The sequence below is a fragment of the Notechis scutatus genome, chromosome 2, assembly GCF_049901735.1.
Source record: "Notechis scutatus isolate UNSWTSFEM ecotype Mainland chromosome 2, rNotScu1.2, whole genome shotgun sequence".
Taxonomy (NCBI): Eukaryota; Metazoa; Chordata; class Lepidosauria; order Squamata; family Elapidae; genus Notechis; species Notechis scutatus.
In genome coordinates, this window is record NC_142010.1 from 132,108,687 (window position 1) to 132,126,711 (window position 18,025).

The window sequence follows — 18,025 nt, forward strand, 5'->3', positions numbered from 1 at the left end:
TAACACTGTATGCTATATCTGGCCTTGACCAATTACTAAGATAAGATAAACTACCAATCAAGGACTGATAAATGTTCTTATCAAAAACAGGACTTTGAACATCACTGTGGTTAAACTCCTGGCTCATCGGTGTTTTAGCCGGCTTACAAAGTTCCATTTTAAAATTCTTCAGTAACTGGTTAATTTTATCTGCCTGTGAGATTTTGTATCCTCCCCTAGTTCTACCTATCTTTAAGCCAATATATTGTTTGATTTCACCTAACTGTTTTATCTTCAATTTCTTCTCTAACAGTGATATTTTTTTTGTAGCTTCTTGTTCAGTTTTGGTGATTAATGCTATGTCATCAGTGAACAATAGCAACAATGAAATTACACCATTACTTTCTCTTTTGAACAAACATGGATCAGCCATGCCAGCTACAAAACCTATCTTAGTTAATTCTTTAACTATACACTGGTTCCACTCATATCCTGATTGCTTCAAGCCATAAAGACTCTTTTTCAATCTCCAGCAATCAGTTGTATTATCATTTTTGATACCTAAAGGTTTCTTTAAATATATAGTGTGTTGCAACAGTGCATGCAGATAAGCTGTCTCTACATCCAAATGATTTACAATGTATTTCTCCTTAGCTGCCCACACTAATGCTGCTCATAATGTAGTAGCCTTCAGACTAGGTGCAAACACCTCATCGTAGTCATTTGCTGTATGATTAAACCCTTGTGCCACTAACCTGGCTTTATGAGTAACAGTCCATCTACACCTGTCTTAAGTTTATAAATCCATTTACACCCTATGGCTTGTTCACCTGGTGGTAACCTGACATTTTCATATACCTCCAGTTTTTGTAAGGATTTCAGTTCCTTATCCATTGCTTCCTGCCAAGCAGCCTGATCCTTAGCAGGATACAGTTTCAGTTCATTATAATTACTAGGAACTGTATTTACTTGGCATACAACACTAGCCTGATATCTACCAGGTGGTCGTGTTACTCGGGTTGAATGTCTTGGTAATACAGGGCTTACCGGTGGACTCACCTGTGCCACCTGCTCCTGTTCTCCTACTTTCTCCTGTTCTTCCTCTTTAATGGGTATTCGTGGTTTACTTATTTCATCTTTAGGGACTAGTTGGGTGTCAATTATAACATCATTGTTGGATTCCTGTTCCAATTTATACCACCCAACATGCTCAAGAAATTTTGCACTAGCGCTACAATAAACATGAGCTGTGCCTTGATCCCAGAATCTAAACAATCTATGGTTGGCTTCGTAACCTACAAAAAATAATTTCCTAGCTCTATGTTGCCCTTTCAGTCTTACTTGTGAGGGAATATGCACCCATGCTGGAGCTCCAAATGTGTATAGATAGCTTAAAATTGGCTTCTGCCATGCCAATGAGTGAATGGCAATTCTCCAGTTGTTGTGTTAACTACATTGTTTAACACATGGTTACTACACATTATGGCCTCACCCCACAGTGTTTCAGGCAAACCTGAGTCAGATAACATAGTATGAGCCATGGCTTGTAATGTTTGCCCTCTTCGTTCTACAAACGAGTTATGTTGTGGTCTGTAAGGTGCAGAACGTTTATGTTCGTCACCGGCCAATTTTAGGATAGTTTGGAATCTATTGTTAACAAACTCAGTCCCGTTATCAGTAACTAAAGTAATTACTTTACTCCTCATTTTTCTCTCAGCAAATCTTAGCCAGTTAAAGAAATGTTGGAATGTTTCTGTTTTGTTTTTCATGAGATAGCAGAAACCGTATCATGAGTAATGGTCCATTATACTCAAAACATAGCAGGCACCTCCCAAACTGGCTTTTTTAGGACCAATTATGTCAGCAAACACAACCTCTAAAGGTTCTTTGGTCTTAAACCCATTAAGTCTGTTTGCTGGAATAACCTTGCTTTTCTCTTGGCTACAAGCATTACAGTTTAAGTACTTACTACAGGGTTTTAATTTTACTCCCTCTGACAATTCAACAGTTTGTTTGAGCATTTTGAAATTAATGTGCTCCAGACATCTATGCAGTAAATGTATACATTCATCATGTGGCTTAACATTGTTATAAACAGGGTTAGCCATCTTCAACTGGTCATCATGTATCACATATAAATCATTCTCTAAATTAGCAATAACACTTTTACCCTCTTTCTCTATTATACAGTTATCTCCCCGAAAGGTTACTACATAACCAATATTAACTAAAGCCCTTACTGATAACAAATTAAATTTCAGTTTAGGTACATATAACATAGTTAAATGCTCATTTACACAGGAACAATATGCAGTACCTTCACCAGATGCTTTCATCTTCCATCCATTTGCCAATGATACATGTTGCTTACTTGTAGACATCTTTACAAAACTTTCTCTATTTTTAGTAATGCACTGCAATGCTCCACTATCAACAATCCACAAATCATGGTTTACAGTTGAATTGTTAGACATAGTGAAACTAACATTCTTTTTAGCCTTCTGTTGATTACTAATATTCTGTCGTTTTCCCTTCTTACAGAATTTAGCTATATGTCCCTTAGCCCCACAAGAAAAACATTTCCTAACAATATAGGCAGTTGAACACAAATCCTCTTCTTGTGGTTGTTCCTTCTTCAGTTGGTCCCTATCCAGCCATCTTCTTGCTTCTTCTAACAACCTTCTGGTTATGTCAGTCAATGTCAGTTTATCTTTGGTCAGGACTTCCAGTGAAGATACGTAATCATCATAACTTTCATCCAATGAGGAAAGAATGATGTAAACCTGATGCAGCTCTGAAAATATCAGTTCCTTTTCATATAGCTCTTGAAAAGTTCTTTTCATGAAGTTCAAATGAGCTAACATATCACCACCTTTCAGAAGACGTGCTCTAAACAGTTTACGTGTAAGATGTATGTGTGCACCTACACTGTCACAAACATAAATCCTCTTCAAATTCTCCCAACACCTAGCAGCAGACTCTTCTCCACGAATATGGACTAGTTGCTGATCACTCAGTGTTAGTCCAATTATACAAAGAGCTCGTTCGTTGTTCCATTTAAAGTCAGCAAGCTTCTTGGCATCGTCCTCATCATCTGGATCCCAAGCATTTACATCCAGTGGATCTTGAACTGCATTCCATAACCCTTCTCTATGCAGAAGTAGACTGCACTTCATAGACCAGGAAACATAGTTTGTTCCATCCAACTGGGTTATCAGTGATAGACTTGTTGAAGGGTCTTGTGCCATCTTTACCAGGACAGTAAACCACAATTAAACAGTAAACAACTGTCTGTATACGTTACTGTGTATTCACACCAACTCTCAGTTATCTGAGCCTGGTATGGCCTGGGCCCATAACCAGTATTGAGGTAATTCCTCATTAGGAGAATGAGTGTACACAGGGAGACGAAGTGAGAGTGGTGAGGAATAACACACAACCAGCACACAGATACACTGTATAGTAAAATGTAGGTTTTTACTTCCAGTAAACGGTTAAGCAAAGTTCAATAAACAGTCCAAGTCATACACAGTCAGTTTTCAGTCCAGGGATAATCCAAAATCAAAGTCCAGTCTCATAAACAGTTCAGTAACAGACTTACATCAAATCCAAGAAGAACTATGATCAGCAACAGTCAATAGGGGGAAAAATTCAGGAATGGCAACACTCTCAGCAACAACAGAACAGAACAACCCAGGTTTCTGGCTCCATCTTATGGCCATTTGAGGAACCACACCCAATTACAATTTTAGCATTCCCTTCAAGAGACAGTATTAAAATGTCTATCCTGGTTTATATATTTTCCAATCCAACTGTTAGGTGACTTACATTCCTAACAGGAAGGTTTACTGCAAAATCTCCATTCTCCCCACCCCCCCGTTCCATTCTCCTGTCACTACCAAACCCTCCAAATTGGGACTCACGAAATGGGCGGCCCTCAAATTACTCAAAATACTCGGTTCTCCAGAACTGGCCAGAACCTGCTGAATACCACCTCTGGTTCCAGTCCTGGTTGGGTCTTACTCTTAAAATATCTCACAAATTTAGCTCCTGGGTGCCTTCAGTCTGCCTCCCATGATGCTGCTCTGAAGCAAAATAAGAAATGTTCATTCTTTTAACTGTTCTGATCTGTCCTGCCTTTCCTCAAAGAAATTAAGTAGTCTCTCTGTTATCCTCATAACCAAATGTGAAATAGTGACTCTCTGTATGTGAAGCAAGTTGTACTTGTTGGCGTGAAGAAAGCATAGCCTTTACTTTTAAGCTGTATGTGATATCCATATGAATATCAGTAAATGTTTATTTTATTAGATTAAAAGCAGGAAAGTCCTCATGCAGTTCCTTCTGATCGCATTTTCTTGTCCTCTTTTTTATTAGCTTTTAGTCTTAAAGATTATTGCAAAATCAGAATACTACTGGCATTCTGGAAGATTATTAGCAACAGGTTTGAGGAGGCCCGAGGACTTTTCCCACAACAGCATAATAATGCAAAATTGTTGCGCCTTATGATTTCCATATATCTTCTTATGACTGCCTGCTATGTAAACAGTACATTACAATGGGGTACATCATGAGGAAAAATCATGAGGTCCTTTTGACAAACAAAACACTTTCTATATAGCGTGGATAGAATATAGGGTAAAAAAAATAAAACAAATCCAGATGGGATGAAAGTCCTACTAAAGAATGAGAATGAAATTATGGGCAATGTGGATAGGAACTAAGCTGATTATTGCTATTGTAAATTATTCCCCACCCCCTTCCCTGTAATTTTGTTCTTTTTTTTTTTAAGCAGAACTTTCATTCTGATTTGATGTTTTTGTGTGTGCATAATGTACTGCTTATTTTATATATGGAGCAAGCCCTCCCTTCTGAGAAGGCCGAGATCTCAGAGTCACACAAGTTTTAATAAATGACTATACCCATACTTTTAGCCAGCTGTCAGATCTAAATTTGTGGTGTGAGTGGGGCTTCGGGCTCTTCCTACTTACTGGGAAGCCCCTGTCCACCATTCACAGGATCCACACATTATCTCTCCTCACTTGTTCTCACTCACCTGTGTCAGTCAATTGCTTACTTTCTCAATCAATTTCCGTGCACACTTGTGCATCTCTCACACACTTTCTCAATCCAGTATCATTCTACCACATGAGCCACCTATTAAGTCAGGGCAATTTCCCCCCACACATCTTACAATGTCACACCAGACCATAGGCCCTTGTAGATAAGGAGTCTGTGTAATGTCAGGGTGTCAAACTTGATTTCATGGAGGTTGTGTTTGACTCAGGGGGGTGGGGAACATGGCCAGGGTGGGCGTGGCCAGCTCAGAATCATTTGTGTCAGGGGCACCTATGGTGGCTCGAGCCCTTTGCCAGCGAAAACGACTCCTGAGCTCTGTTTTCAGCTGCAACGGTCTTCTGCAACCCTCTGCCAGCAAAAATAGAGCTCTGTTTTTGCTGGCAAAGGCACCACGGACCAGTCCTTCACTGTTTCCAGGGCAGCCCCGCAGGCCAGATCTAAGCACCCCATGGGCCAGATCTGGCCCACAGGCTTTGAGTTTGATAGCCCTGGTGTAATGCCTGACCAAGTACGAGTCAGACATAACGTGTACTATGTGTGCCCGTTGCTGGATCACTCTGCTATGCGAGCCCAAATAGCCAGGGAGAGGATTGTGAGTGACCCTTCGTGTTGTTAAAATACATGCTTCAAGAATGGATGGCAAGGCATCTGAAAGCCAGTGTCCCCAGGACATGTGAATTAGATCTCTAGAACAAAACCTGTCTTGTTAAGATTGGTGGAATGCACAATGCCACCAAAATAGGCTGCAAAGCTCTTTGAAATGTGCCGGCAGATTTTTAAGAACTCAGTCTCTTTCTAATTACAAACTGAGTACATAACATTTGCATCCTGACATCTAGAAAGGGGACGGCTCATTAATTAGCAAGGAAGGAAGTGTCTGATTTAAAGAGGAGGAGCTAGAAACTTTGTCATTCCTTTAAAAGTATGTTTTCCCATTGGCCTGAGCCTCTGAGCCATCCAAGGGAATTCTCAGTGATTTCTACACAAACACACACACACACACACACACACACCCCTACTGTGTGCACTAAGGACATTAAGCTTCACTGAGTAGCTTTATTATCATACATTAACCTTAACAATGTAGAGCCTTCTTTTTCTGGAGTGCAAGGGTAATTAAATCTGAACAATCTTGGCCTTTCCAAGAGAGAATGGACAAAAATTACAATGGTTAATTAACCATTAACTTTCTCCCCTCCTGCCAGAAGATTGTATCCATTTCCAAAGTCGGATGTTACATGTGATTACTGCAAAATGCAACTGAATTACAGTGTATCTTGACTCAGTGACCAAATTTATACCTTGCACTGGAAATTAAAATAATCTTAGGGCTTATTTGGGTATTTGATTTAGTTTACAGCATCTTCCCAAAGCTGATGCTGTCTAGATAAAACTATAACTCCCACAAATAGCCAACTATTGGCCGCACTGATAGGAACATGGAGCTTTTTTTCTTTTGTTATGTGTACCTTTGGTTCAATGCTGACTCCTGGTGACTGCCTGGATAAATCTCGGCACTTTTCTTGGTATTGTTTTCAGAAGTGGTTTGTTCTTGCTTCCTTCCTTGAGCTGACAGAGAGTGACTGGTCCAATATGGGTTTGTGCCCAAGGCAGAACCAGAATTCACAGTTTCCTGTTTTCTAGCCCAAAATGGTTCTTGATGGGAACTACAGTTGAACTGAAATACATTGAGGAAAACGCAAGCAAATGCTAGAGGCAAAGCCTAGCATCAACATGCTTGAGCAGCTTCCAGCCTCCAGCTGCCCTGTTAGAATCTGCTCAAGCTGATGCCTCCCTGTGCCCTCCCTAGGTACTGCCAAGGAATCTTCTTCCTACAATGCTGGCGGAGATTTCTCTGGTGAGATTTCTATATGAAAGGAAATAGCAGTACACATCCCCTCTAAATGTGATGAAAGTTGTAATGAAATAGAAGAAGATTAGTTGGTTGGTTGGTGATAAACAGATGATAGATAGATAGATAGATAGATAGATAGATAGATAGATAGATAGATAGATAGATAGATAGATAGATAGATAGATAGATAGATAGATAGATAGATAGATAGGACAGACCAATGGATAGATGGATGGATGGATGGATGGATGGATGGATGGATGGATGGATGGATGGATGAGAGATAGATAGATAGATAGATAGATAGATAGATAGATAGGTAGATAGATAGGATAGATAGATAGATAGATAGATAGATAGATAGATAGATAGATAGATAGATAGATAGATAGATAGATAGATAGATAGATAGATAGATAGGACAGACCAATGGATAGATGGATGGATGGATGGATGGATGGATGGATGGATGGAAGATAGATAGATAGATAGATAGATAGATAGATAGATAGATAGATAGATAGATAGATAGATAGATAGATAGATAGATAATAGAGAGACAGACAGACAGACAAAAACCATACAGCAGATAATCAATAGGACTACCATAGCTGCACTGCAAAAATCCAGATGGTTATATGGATGTCAACCTATTCTAGTCTGTTCTACCTGCCCTACCCTACCCTACCCTATCCTATTCTATCCTACTCTGGAAGGTACTAAAAAGACACCCAAAAAAGTGAATTCTTCCTTGCCTTGGTACAGTTGCCTGATTTTTGCAGTCTAGATCCGCTACTCTTACAATACAACGCTGTACTGAACAAAAAGAAAAAGAAAAATGCATGCAGAAAATATAGATATGAAAAAAAAGCTTTCCCATATTATGCAATACTGGTGGTGAAAAAATGTACATAAGGAAAATGCTCAAAAATGAAAACTACTTATGAGTTTCAGACTTAATATTCTTTTAAAAGTAACAGACTGGTGTAGGAATGGACTGAAAGCATCTTCAGGATAGCACACAAAGAAACTATTCAAGACTGACTGATCTGCATCCTTAGCTACCACTCTGATTTTCCACATTCACACATAAAGCACCGAGAAGTGGCTGCAGCAATTTCAAGATTGTCAGCTTACTGCGTTAGTTGGAGTATTATCATCCTGTTCCGAAAACAGAAAACTGTCACCATGACATAAACCCATCTAAACTATATTTACTTATTTATTTATTTCATTTACTTCTGCCACAAACTTGTGATGGAGGTTATTGCTGTCACAGTAAAAGGAACAACAGAATTAAAACAACGTACAGTCTAAATTACAAACACACAACCGAAGTAGGAGAGAAAAATAATAATGAGATATTCCCAGGGTGTTACTGAAAGATTCTTTTTAAAAAGCTCCATTTTTAATCACTTCCTAAAAATATTCCCAGGGTGGGGGTCAGCCTGATTTTCAAGGTGGAACCTATACAGTATCATTGATATTGATTAAGAAAAGCAGCAGCTTCCATCAGCAGTAGCTGATTTCCCAAAACAGTGGGACAACATGAACTCCTTCCTTACTTGATCTAACAAAATTGGGCCATATTCAATTGGGGAAAACAGTTCTGTCAGTACCCTTGATGCACTTTAGCAATAGCAATAGCAATAGCACTTAGACTTATATACCGTTTTACATTGCTTTACAGCCTTCTCTAAGCGGTTTACAGAGTCAGCATGTTGCCCCCAAACAATCTGGGTCCTCATTTTTACCCACCTCGGAAAGATGGAAGACTGAGTCAATCTTGAGCCTGGTGGGATTTGAACTGACTGCAATTTGCAGGCAGTCGGCAGTCAGCAGAAGTAGCCTGCAGTACTGCACTCTAACCACTGCGCCACTGCGGTTCATTGTGCTTTAAATTGTACTTGGGAACTGAACTGGTAACCATTGTAGAATACACAATACAGACCATAAAGTACTGTACCAAGCTGATCATGCAACTGGACCATACTGGGATGTTTCCACCCCAAGTTTTAGGAGAGAGCTTTGGACTTTTCATCCTTTGTAAACTATGGTCTGGTACACCACACACCTTGAAATGACAAGGAAATCACAATATCATTTTTTGCTCATCCAGTGTGGAAGAGCTTTGTGGGATATGGGAAACAAACCAGGATTTGCAGCTGCAGACTGCCCATTCATAGAGATAGCTTAACCTGTTCCAGTGTAAAAACTTTGGCAGAGTAGCCTAGCAATTCAAACATTTTCCTGATTTAGATCCATTTAATTACCAGTTAAACTCTGACAGCTGATTATCTTCACCTGACAAATGCAAATGCTCTGTTCTCATAATAATTTTACCATAATTTATTTCCTAGACGATGCATACTTACTGCAGGGACTTAATATTGAGGAACTTTATCCTGAAACCTCTAGTTTCATTACATATGATGGGTCCATGACAATTCCACCCTGCTATGAAACAGCAAGTTGGATACTAATGAACAAACCTGTCTACATATCAAGAATGCAGGTAAGATGAAAACCTTTATTGGCTATGATACATTACCTTTGGAAATAACGAATCCTTCTTATAATTGCTGCACCTTCAGAAACGTATACTTATTTTTCTGGAAAGCCACGGTAAATTAGGCAGCCTCCAATGGAGAAGTTAAAAAGAATCCCACAACTTTCAAACTTTGCATTTTTGAAGGTTATTATCACTGTTCTCCACCTCATATGGAGGCAAAGTACAGGTGTAAAGGGTTTAACCATTTTCAAGGCAAAATGTTTGGGTCAGTGGTGGGATTCAATTTTTTTTTTTACCACTGGTTCTGTGGGTGTGGCTTGGTGGGCGTGGCAGGGGAAGGATACTGTAAAATCTCCAGTCAGAGGTGGTATTTGCCGGTTGTCCAAACTACTCAAAATTTCCACTACTGGTTCTCCAGAACTGATCAGAACCTGCTGAATACCACCTCTGGTTTGGGTGCTTCAGAGGGCTAAACAGGTTCCCCACTTAAGTACTAATGTTTTTGTTCTTTTTAAAAATATCTTTCCAAACTGCTACAACAAAGTCAAAAGCCTTCTAAGAGGCAGAAGAAGTAATGGCAGTTGGAGCACAATTATTATGTTTAGTAGTAAGACAAGAATATGAAAAGTAAAAAAAAGTTACAAGTGGGACTTTGAAAAGTTGACAGAAGGAAAAGACTTGTGTTTCCGTCATAGTGAGATTCTTCTGGTTTCTCCCACCACTGCCTATAAAACAAGACAAACCAATCCAGTTTATCTCAGCCTTAAAAATTACAGTCCTGTTTAGGGGAAGAACGTCACTATCTCTCCTCTAATTCAGGGGTGTCAAACTCAAGGCCTGCAAGCTGGAGGTGCTTAGATCTGGCCCATGGGGCTGCCCTGGAAACAGTGAAAGACTGGCTGATGGTGCCTCTACCAGCAAAAATGGAGGGGCCGCGTGTGGCCCTCCCACACTCCGTTTTCGCTGGCAGAGGGTTGCAGGAGGCCATCACAGTCGAAAATAGAGCTGGGAAGCCCGTTTCTGCTGGCAGAGTGCTCTGGCCACTGCAGGTGCTCCCAACACAAGTGACGTCAAGGTGACCACGGCCCCCTGAGGTCAAACAAAACCCTGATGCAGCCCTCAATGAAATTAAGTTTGACACCCCTGGTCTAATTCAATTGCAATAGTATTCCACCAGCAGCTTATATCAGTCATAGCACTCTTCCTTTTATTAAACAATGTCTCTTTATCATGTATTCAAGGTCATTATATCTGAAAAAGGCGGGGTGGGGTGAGTCACTATTTTCTCCTTCCTAGTAATGAATTGCACTGGAATAATGCTAATCTATGCCTTCTATTGATTTGAGCTGCAATCCTATATTCACTCGTTCTGAAGTAAAGTGTTTTGAAAATAATTCCATTTACCTTCAAATAATTGTGCTCTTGACAACATCTAGCTTCCTTTCACTGATCTGGACAAGCTAAGTAAGATCAGATCTGCTTAAAAATTTTATAAGAGACCACGAAAAAATAGGACCATAAGATAGACTGGGGAGATTAAAAAATAAATAAAACCCTGAAAAAAAATTGTAGCAGATAGGTGCTAAGAAAACTATGAACACTAAGAAAACTATGTGAAATCTCAGCTCCAAGGAGAGTTTATCTTAAACAGCGTTTATCAGAATGATATTGATAAATATTTTTTATTGGCTATAGAGCAGGACTGATTCTCTGAAACTCTGCCCTAATATACTCAGGTCTCCAGAAACTGAGGGGGACATGGACAAAGTCAATCCACCTACCGTTTCCATAACATTCAAAGGCGGCACAATTCACTCTCAAGAGATACTAAATGGCCCTGGACTGTTCTTACAGTGCTGGTTTATTACCACCCTCAAAATAATTGGCCAAACTCTTCTTCACCAATTGTCCCAGATTATAATTAGCTTCATGTTTTGCTTTCTTTGCTGAATAATTTTATTAAAGATTATATTATGCATATATAATTAATATACTCTACATAGTATAACAGACATAACAGGAAAAATTAAAATTAAAAAGCACAGAGAAAGAAAAGAAGAAGAAATCTTCCCCTTCATCCCTATCAAATATAATCAACATTAATATCTTATCACCACCTCTTAAAATGAAGCCAACCATCTCTTTGTTGTGTAAGACACCCCCCTTCTCTATAAACCAATTCTTAAAACCTCATCAAGTCATCTTAATCAACAAAAAGTCCATTAAGAGTTATCAGAAATAACAAAATTACAGGCAGTCCTCGGCTTATGGCCACAACTGAGCCCAAAGTTTATGTTGCTAAGTGAGACATATGTTAAGTGAGTTTTGCCCCATGCTACATTTGCTAAGTGAATCGTTGCAGTTGTTCAGTTAGTAACACAATTGTTAAGAGGATCTGGCTTCCCCATTGACTTGGCTTGTCAGAGGGTCGCGAAAGGGGAACACATGACCCCGGGACACTTCAGCTATCATAAATACAAGTCAATTGTGATCACGGCGTTGTTGCAGCAGTCCTAAGTGTGAAAAATGGTCATAAGTCACTTTTTTTCAATGCCATTGTAACTTTGAATGGTCACTAAATAATATGTTGTAAGTCAAGGACTATTTGTATTGCAGGTATCTAGTAAACCCAGTTTGAAACCTTCCTCTTATATTTTCTATTTTCTCCTTTTCTGATTAAACAAATGCTTCTATTTTCTCTCATCAAACAAACAAAACCTTTATAACATCATCATCTGGTCCTAATTATCAAAATGTTACCCAGGGATGGGCTTCTAAAATTTTAGCAACGTCTTCTCTGCTCAGTTGTTGGATGGGTGTGGCCTAGTCAACCTCCTGCACCATGGCGGGGGGGGGGCGTTTTTGCCCTCCCTGGACTCCGGAGACTCTCTGGAAGCCAGAAACGGTCATGTTTCTGGCTTTCCTGAACTTCTGGGAGGCCCATTTTTCGCCTTCCCCAAGCTTCCGCACATGCCCTGCACTTACCTGCATCCAAAATGGGCCACGTGGGGACACCTGGGAGTGGGGGCAGGGCCAGCCAGGAGTGGGATTTGGGTGTTCTCTGAATTGTGCAGAATCCTAGCTAGAGGATCTCCCGAATCCCTGCGAACCCCCAGCAGCCCACGCCTGCTATTACCCAAGTTAGCAACTCATGTTTTGCTCTCATACTTTAAGATTAAAAGTCAATCTCACTCCATCTTCACTTTTTGTATTTATGCAGATGCATTCTTTACGGTTACTAAGCCAGAATCAGCCTTCACAGATTTTTCTGAGTATGAGTGATAACTTCAGACCAGTCCAACCTCTCAACAATCGATGTATCCGAACAAACATCAACTTTAGTTTACAAGGGAAAGATTGCCCAAACAATAGAGCACAGAAACTACAGTATAGAGGTATGTTCCAAATACTATATTCATTTCAAGGTAATATTTTCTGTTTTGGAATCCCCTTTGTCTTACAATGTCAGATTAGGAAGGTTTGCTCTACCATATCCCAGGTTAAAATTGTTTGTTTGTCAGTCCCAATATTTTCTACTTTAATAACCTCTCTTCACAGTCTTGGACAAGGATCTTTCAATCACCCGCATCCTGGCGAGCAAGTGGAAATACTAGGATTAAAATTAGGATTTTTGATGTGGAAAATATATGTTCTGCCACTAGAGAAGACAGCTCTGTCAATCTTCTAAGGAGGCTTCTAAACATTCAGAAAAATAAGGCTCCCTAAAGGGGCAAAACATGACTGGCATGGTGATTGTTGGAGTTCTGGCTACTGAGTATGAATGAAAGGAGCTGGACCAGAGGTTGGAGTTGAAAATAAATATCCTTGAAAAAAACTAAAGATATCATAGAGACAATTACCTTCCTGAAAGATTCTGCATAACATGCACTGGGGGAACTAGATTCTGTTTCAAAACAGTGGAATCATTTATAGGCAACAAAACCCAGATTTTAAGGTTCAAGAACAAATGCAAGAGAGAGTTCACAGCTTTAATTAGTCCTCTTTCCCAGGTTGGCATAAGTTATTTGGTGATCAAGGAGTAGAAAGAAGGTGTAGTTTTGTTTGGTTTTGCTTTTTTAGTAAAAAAATAATAATCTTGTATTAAAAAGAAAAACACTAGCAGCCAGGAAATTAAAAGCACAATTCATTCTGGAACAACTGTTTCTCTTTTATTTTCGAATGCCAGTAACATTCCCTTCCCTGATGAAGCTTCTAATCCAGTGTTTTTCAAATCTGGTTTCTGTAAGATGTGGAGACTTCTGGTCCCAGAATTCTCCATGCAGGCTAGGGAATTCTGGAAGTTGAAGTCCTCACTTCTTAAAGTTGCCATGTTTGAAAAACACTGTTCTAATTTAAACCAGTCTTCCCTGTACAGAGGTTTTAGACCTGAACCCCCATAACTAGCAGGAGCTAAGCCCAAGATGTCTGACCTGAACTATGAAAGGCTTATTAGGACAAAATAATAATGATTATATATTGCAAATGTATAGACAGCAGGTTGGTGTATGGGAAGACAAACATGAATACATCTGTTTTCATGGAGGCCGCCTTCCTAATAAGAGGCTTTTTGCAAGAGACTGCAGCTCAGTAGAAGAAGCCATGTTTTTCATGTAGAAAATCCCAGATTTGGCTCAGTGGCTAAAATACTGCGCTTGTTGATCAGAAAGGCCGGCAGTTCGGCGGTTCGAATCCCTAGCACTGCATAACAGAATGAGCTCCTATTACTTGTCTTAAGCATGTAAAAATGCAAGTAGAAAAATAGGGACCACTTTGGTGGGAAGGTAACAGCATTCCGTGTGCTTTCAGTGTTTAGTCATGCCGGCCACATGACCATAGAGACGTCTTCAGACAGCGTTGGCTCTTTGGCTTTGTAACAGAGATGAGCGCTGCCCCCTAGAGTCAGAAACAACTAGCACGTCTGTGCAAGAGGAACTTTTACCTTTACCTTTTTTAGACCCTAGTATAACCAATATCAGGTTAGATCAATTATGGTGAGTCTTTTGGGTTTAACATGTCAAAAATTTAAAAAAAAACAATTTGATTCTCCTTGCATATAAATACTGATGTGTCCTCCAAAATGTCATGTTGTGTCACCTTTGACACACTTATCATAGGTTCATCGTGACTGTTAGATCGATTAATAATCTGATTGAATTTAAAGCAAGTGACATGTTTTGAGATATTGTGAACAATTATGACATATTCATTCTCTTTCACTAATCCTGAAAACCTTCTCCCCTCTGTAAGAACCAATGTTTAACTTCTTTTTTGAAATATATCCACTTCTGACAAGTTCTAGCTCCAAAGCTTGATTTCAAGGCAAGGCTTGATTTCCCCTACCAGCAGGACATCAGAATCTATAATAACCTCATTATCTCATTGTTCCCATTATCCCATCCACAGGCAGACATATCAGCATTTCAAATGCTGGAGGAAGCCCTGGATAGTGTATAATATTGTCCAGTTAGGATTGATTTATTTACACATTTATTTATTTATTTGGTTTTATCCTAAGTAACTGACGCCACAATCTATCCCTCAGCTATTTCAGTGATCTTTAAATTTATAATTGTAAAAAGAGAAAAATAAAGTGTCATTGTGAAAAATTTTCAATGGTTATTGGGTTTTTTTTTCTTCTTCTCTCTTTCAGTAAATGAATGGCTCCTGAAGTAATTAAGACACTAAATGGGAAGAAGTTTTCACCTCAACAGAATGCTACAACTGTGAATTGATATACTACAGAATGCCCCAGCCCCATTCAGTCCTCAGTCTTTGTACTTCATGGAGCCACACTCGAGAGAAAAGGATGCCAAGTTGGAAATTCAGCTCAATGAAATGTATTCATATGATCAGTCATAAGAAAAGGAAAAAAAAGACAATATCTGCCATTCTCATGATTACAATTTTGATACTGTTTTCCTGAAACTATTATCGCCCACAATGAAGAGACTGTTCAGAATTGTATATATGAACTTCTTCCTCTGTTCCCCTTCTCCCTTCTTCTCTTTCCCATCATAACTCCATTAAAAAGGTGGTTTGCTGCTGCCATCCAAGTGGATTTGTGTTCTGTGTGCCAAGTAATCCTTGGAAAGCTGTCATATCACCCTCATTATTGGTTACTGGCAAAGCAGAACTAGAGAAATAGTAAGGGAGATTTATTTCTGGATCATAGTCTTTCCATTTGCTTAATAATGGACAGATGCCAAGATAAGTATTGTAAATAGATCACTGAAGAATATAAAGGAAATTGAAATATTTTCCCCCTCATCACATACCTGTAGTAGGAACTGCCAAGACTGGAAATTAATCCATTTTTCTGTTTCTTGTTTTACAAAGGTCATACACTGTGTTTGGTTATTGTTAACAATTCAATAAATGTGTTTAACAAATTAATTTACTACACTCACTTCAGTTTATTTTATTTCTTCTCTCTCTCCCCCCCCCCACCACCACATTCCCAAAAAATGGAAAGGACCTTGAATTCTTCTGGCATCAATCAACAGAATTGTATTTTTAAATGTTTATTATTTATATGTCAATATGTAGTTAATAGCTACTACAGGAATTATCACAAATAACAGAAGCACACACACAATCAATTTTAAATTCCTTGGTAAGCATTTTTCGTTGGACAATTTCTTTGGCATTTAAATAAAAAACTGATTTTCATTGGACATCAGAAATACAGGAAGTCATCCCATTGCTTTCTTATATTTCGCCTCCTATCAACATCAACACAGGTTTAGATACATTTCCCTACTCATATAGATCAAACTCTCAGAATTGGAAAGCCAAGTCAATCATACAGAAATAACTCACAATCTTTCATACTTTCTTCTTGAACTGAGTCAGAACTTATACTGTTTGATCTAGTGGTTAAGGCACCAGGCTAGAAAGCACAAGACCTTGAGTTCAAGTCCCACCTCAGCCATGAAAGCCAGCTGAGTGACCTTGAGCCAGTCACTCTCCCTTAGCCCAATCCACCTCACAGGGTTGTTGCGGGGAAAAGAGCTGAAGGAAATAGTATTATGTGTGTTCACTGCCTTGAATTATTTGTAAAAATAATAAAGGCGGGAAATACATATATCTACATAAAACTGAAGGCCCTCAGATGCACTGGCCTTACTTTAAATCCTTGACATTTCTGAAAGGAGGTTTACAGAGCTAGTTAAACCACCCAAAGTCTATGACTGAGCTGGCCTAAATTATTTATTTATCTGTTTATTTTCTTGGATAAGACTATACCCCTTTGCCCTAATTCATAATAATGTAAATTTGCTGTTGTATGGAGGCTTCTCTCTGTGTTCAGGAGAACCTGTGGAAGTCCATTGCATGCACACATATATACCAAATAGGAAACTGGAAGAAGTTTTTTAATGTTTATGATATCTCATCTAAAATATTGCAGCTGCAATTTTTATAATAGACATAAAAAAAAATACTGAGATACCCTTTGTTCTGTCTCCCCATAAAATATCTGGGTAAGGATATCTCAATAACAATACACAGATTTTGTTAGTAGAAAAGTATGATAGCTGTGGTGGCGCAGTGGTTAGAATACAGTACTGCAGGCTACTTCTGCTGACTGCTAGCTGCCAGCAATTTGGAAGTTCAATTCTCACTGGCTCAAGGTTGACTCAGCCTTCCATCCTTCCGAGGTCGGTAAAATGAGGACCCAGATTGTTGGTGGTAATATGCTGACTCTAAACCGCTTAGAAAGGGCTGTAAAGCACTGTGAAGTGATATATAAGTAAGTGCTATTGCTATATTGCTGAAAGAGAATTGTTTACTTAAAGAAGGCGTCTGGATGCCACATAGTTGTATCTGTGGTCAGGTAAAGTGGGCATCTGAAAAAGACAATTCTCTTCATCCCGTCTACATAAATTGTTGAAGCAAAACAATGTAACCAATATATCTGATGGGGAAATACCTGCTTTTCTTAATGGACAAAACAAGATTTCACCAAGCCAAAAGCAGATTTCTTTGATGTTTTGTTTTAATTTTGTTTCATGATTAATGATCTTTTACTATATTGAAGTTTTGAGTAAATGTATTCAAGTAGAAGGGAGTGCGATGGTTCAGTGGTTAAGGACACTGAGCTTGTCAGCTGGAAAGTTGAGAGTCTGGATTCAAGACCCAAGTGCCGCACGATGGGGTATAATGACCCGGGGCATGGCACGAAGGCAACACAACCAGAGAACAGGTCTAAACCCCCTTTATTGCTCCAATCGTGCCCCCAAATGTCCCCACATTCACTACAAGTCCTGGAGCAAAGCTCTCACATGCACCTTCAGAAGCCTCTGGATGTGAGTAGTCCAGTAAGCAAGGTTAACCACACAGCAACCAGGACCAGCAGTCCAGTAAACCAGGTTAACCAAACAGAAACCAGGGACAGCAGTCAATAATCCAGGTTAGCCAAGCAGTAACCAGAGCAAGACGTTCAGCAAAGCAGGCAAACTGGCAAGCCCCACAAGACAGAGCACAGCAGTCTCCAGGTGTTGGCAAGTGCACATGAGGGTCCACAAATTCGATGCTTATTTCCGACAAATGCCCTTCCCACCAGCACCTCCTTACATTTCAGTCCCCAGGTGTGCCTTGTGAAA

General features: G+C 39.4%; 1 protein-coding gene across 4 annotated transcripts in view; it reads left to right on the forward strand.

Annotated features, from left to right (window-relative positions):
- CA10 (carbonic anhydrase 10 (inactive)) overlaps positions 1-15,815 on the forward strand; it is a 389,056-nt gene extending 373,241 nt beyond the window's left edge. For all 4 annotated transcript variants that reach the window (XM_087956234.1, XM_026681334.2, XM_087956235.1 and 1 more), the window contains 3 exons: positions 9,271-9,425; positions 12,643-12,817; positions 15,073-15,815. In XM_087956234.1, coding sequence (XP_087812360.1) covers positions 9,271-9,425; positions 12,643-12,817; positions 15,073-15,095 — 353 coding nt within the window. In that variant the 3' untranslated portion in view covers positions 15,096-15,815. The remainder of the gene's footprint in view (positions 1-9,270; positions 9,426-12,642; positions 12,818-15,072) is intronic.
- The last annotated feature ends 2,210 nt before the right edge of the window (positions 15,816-18,025 follow it).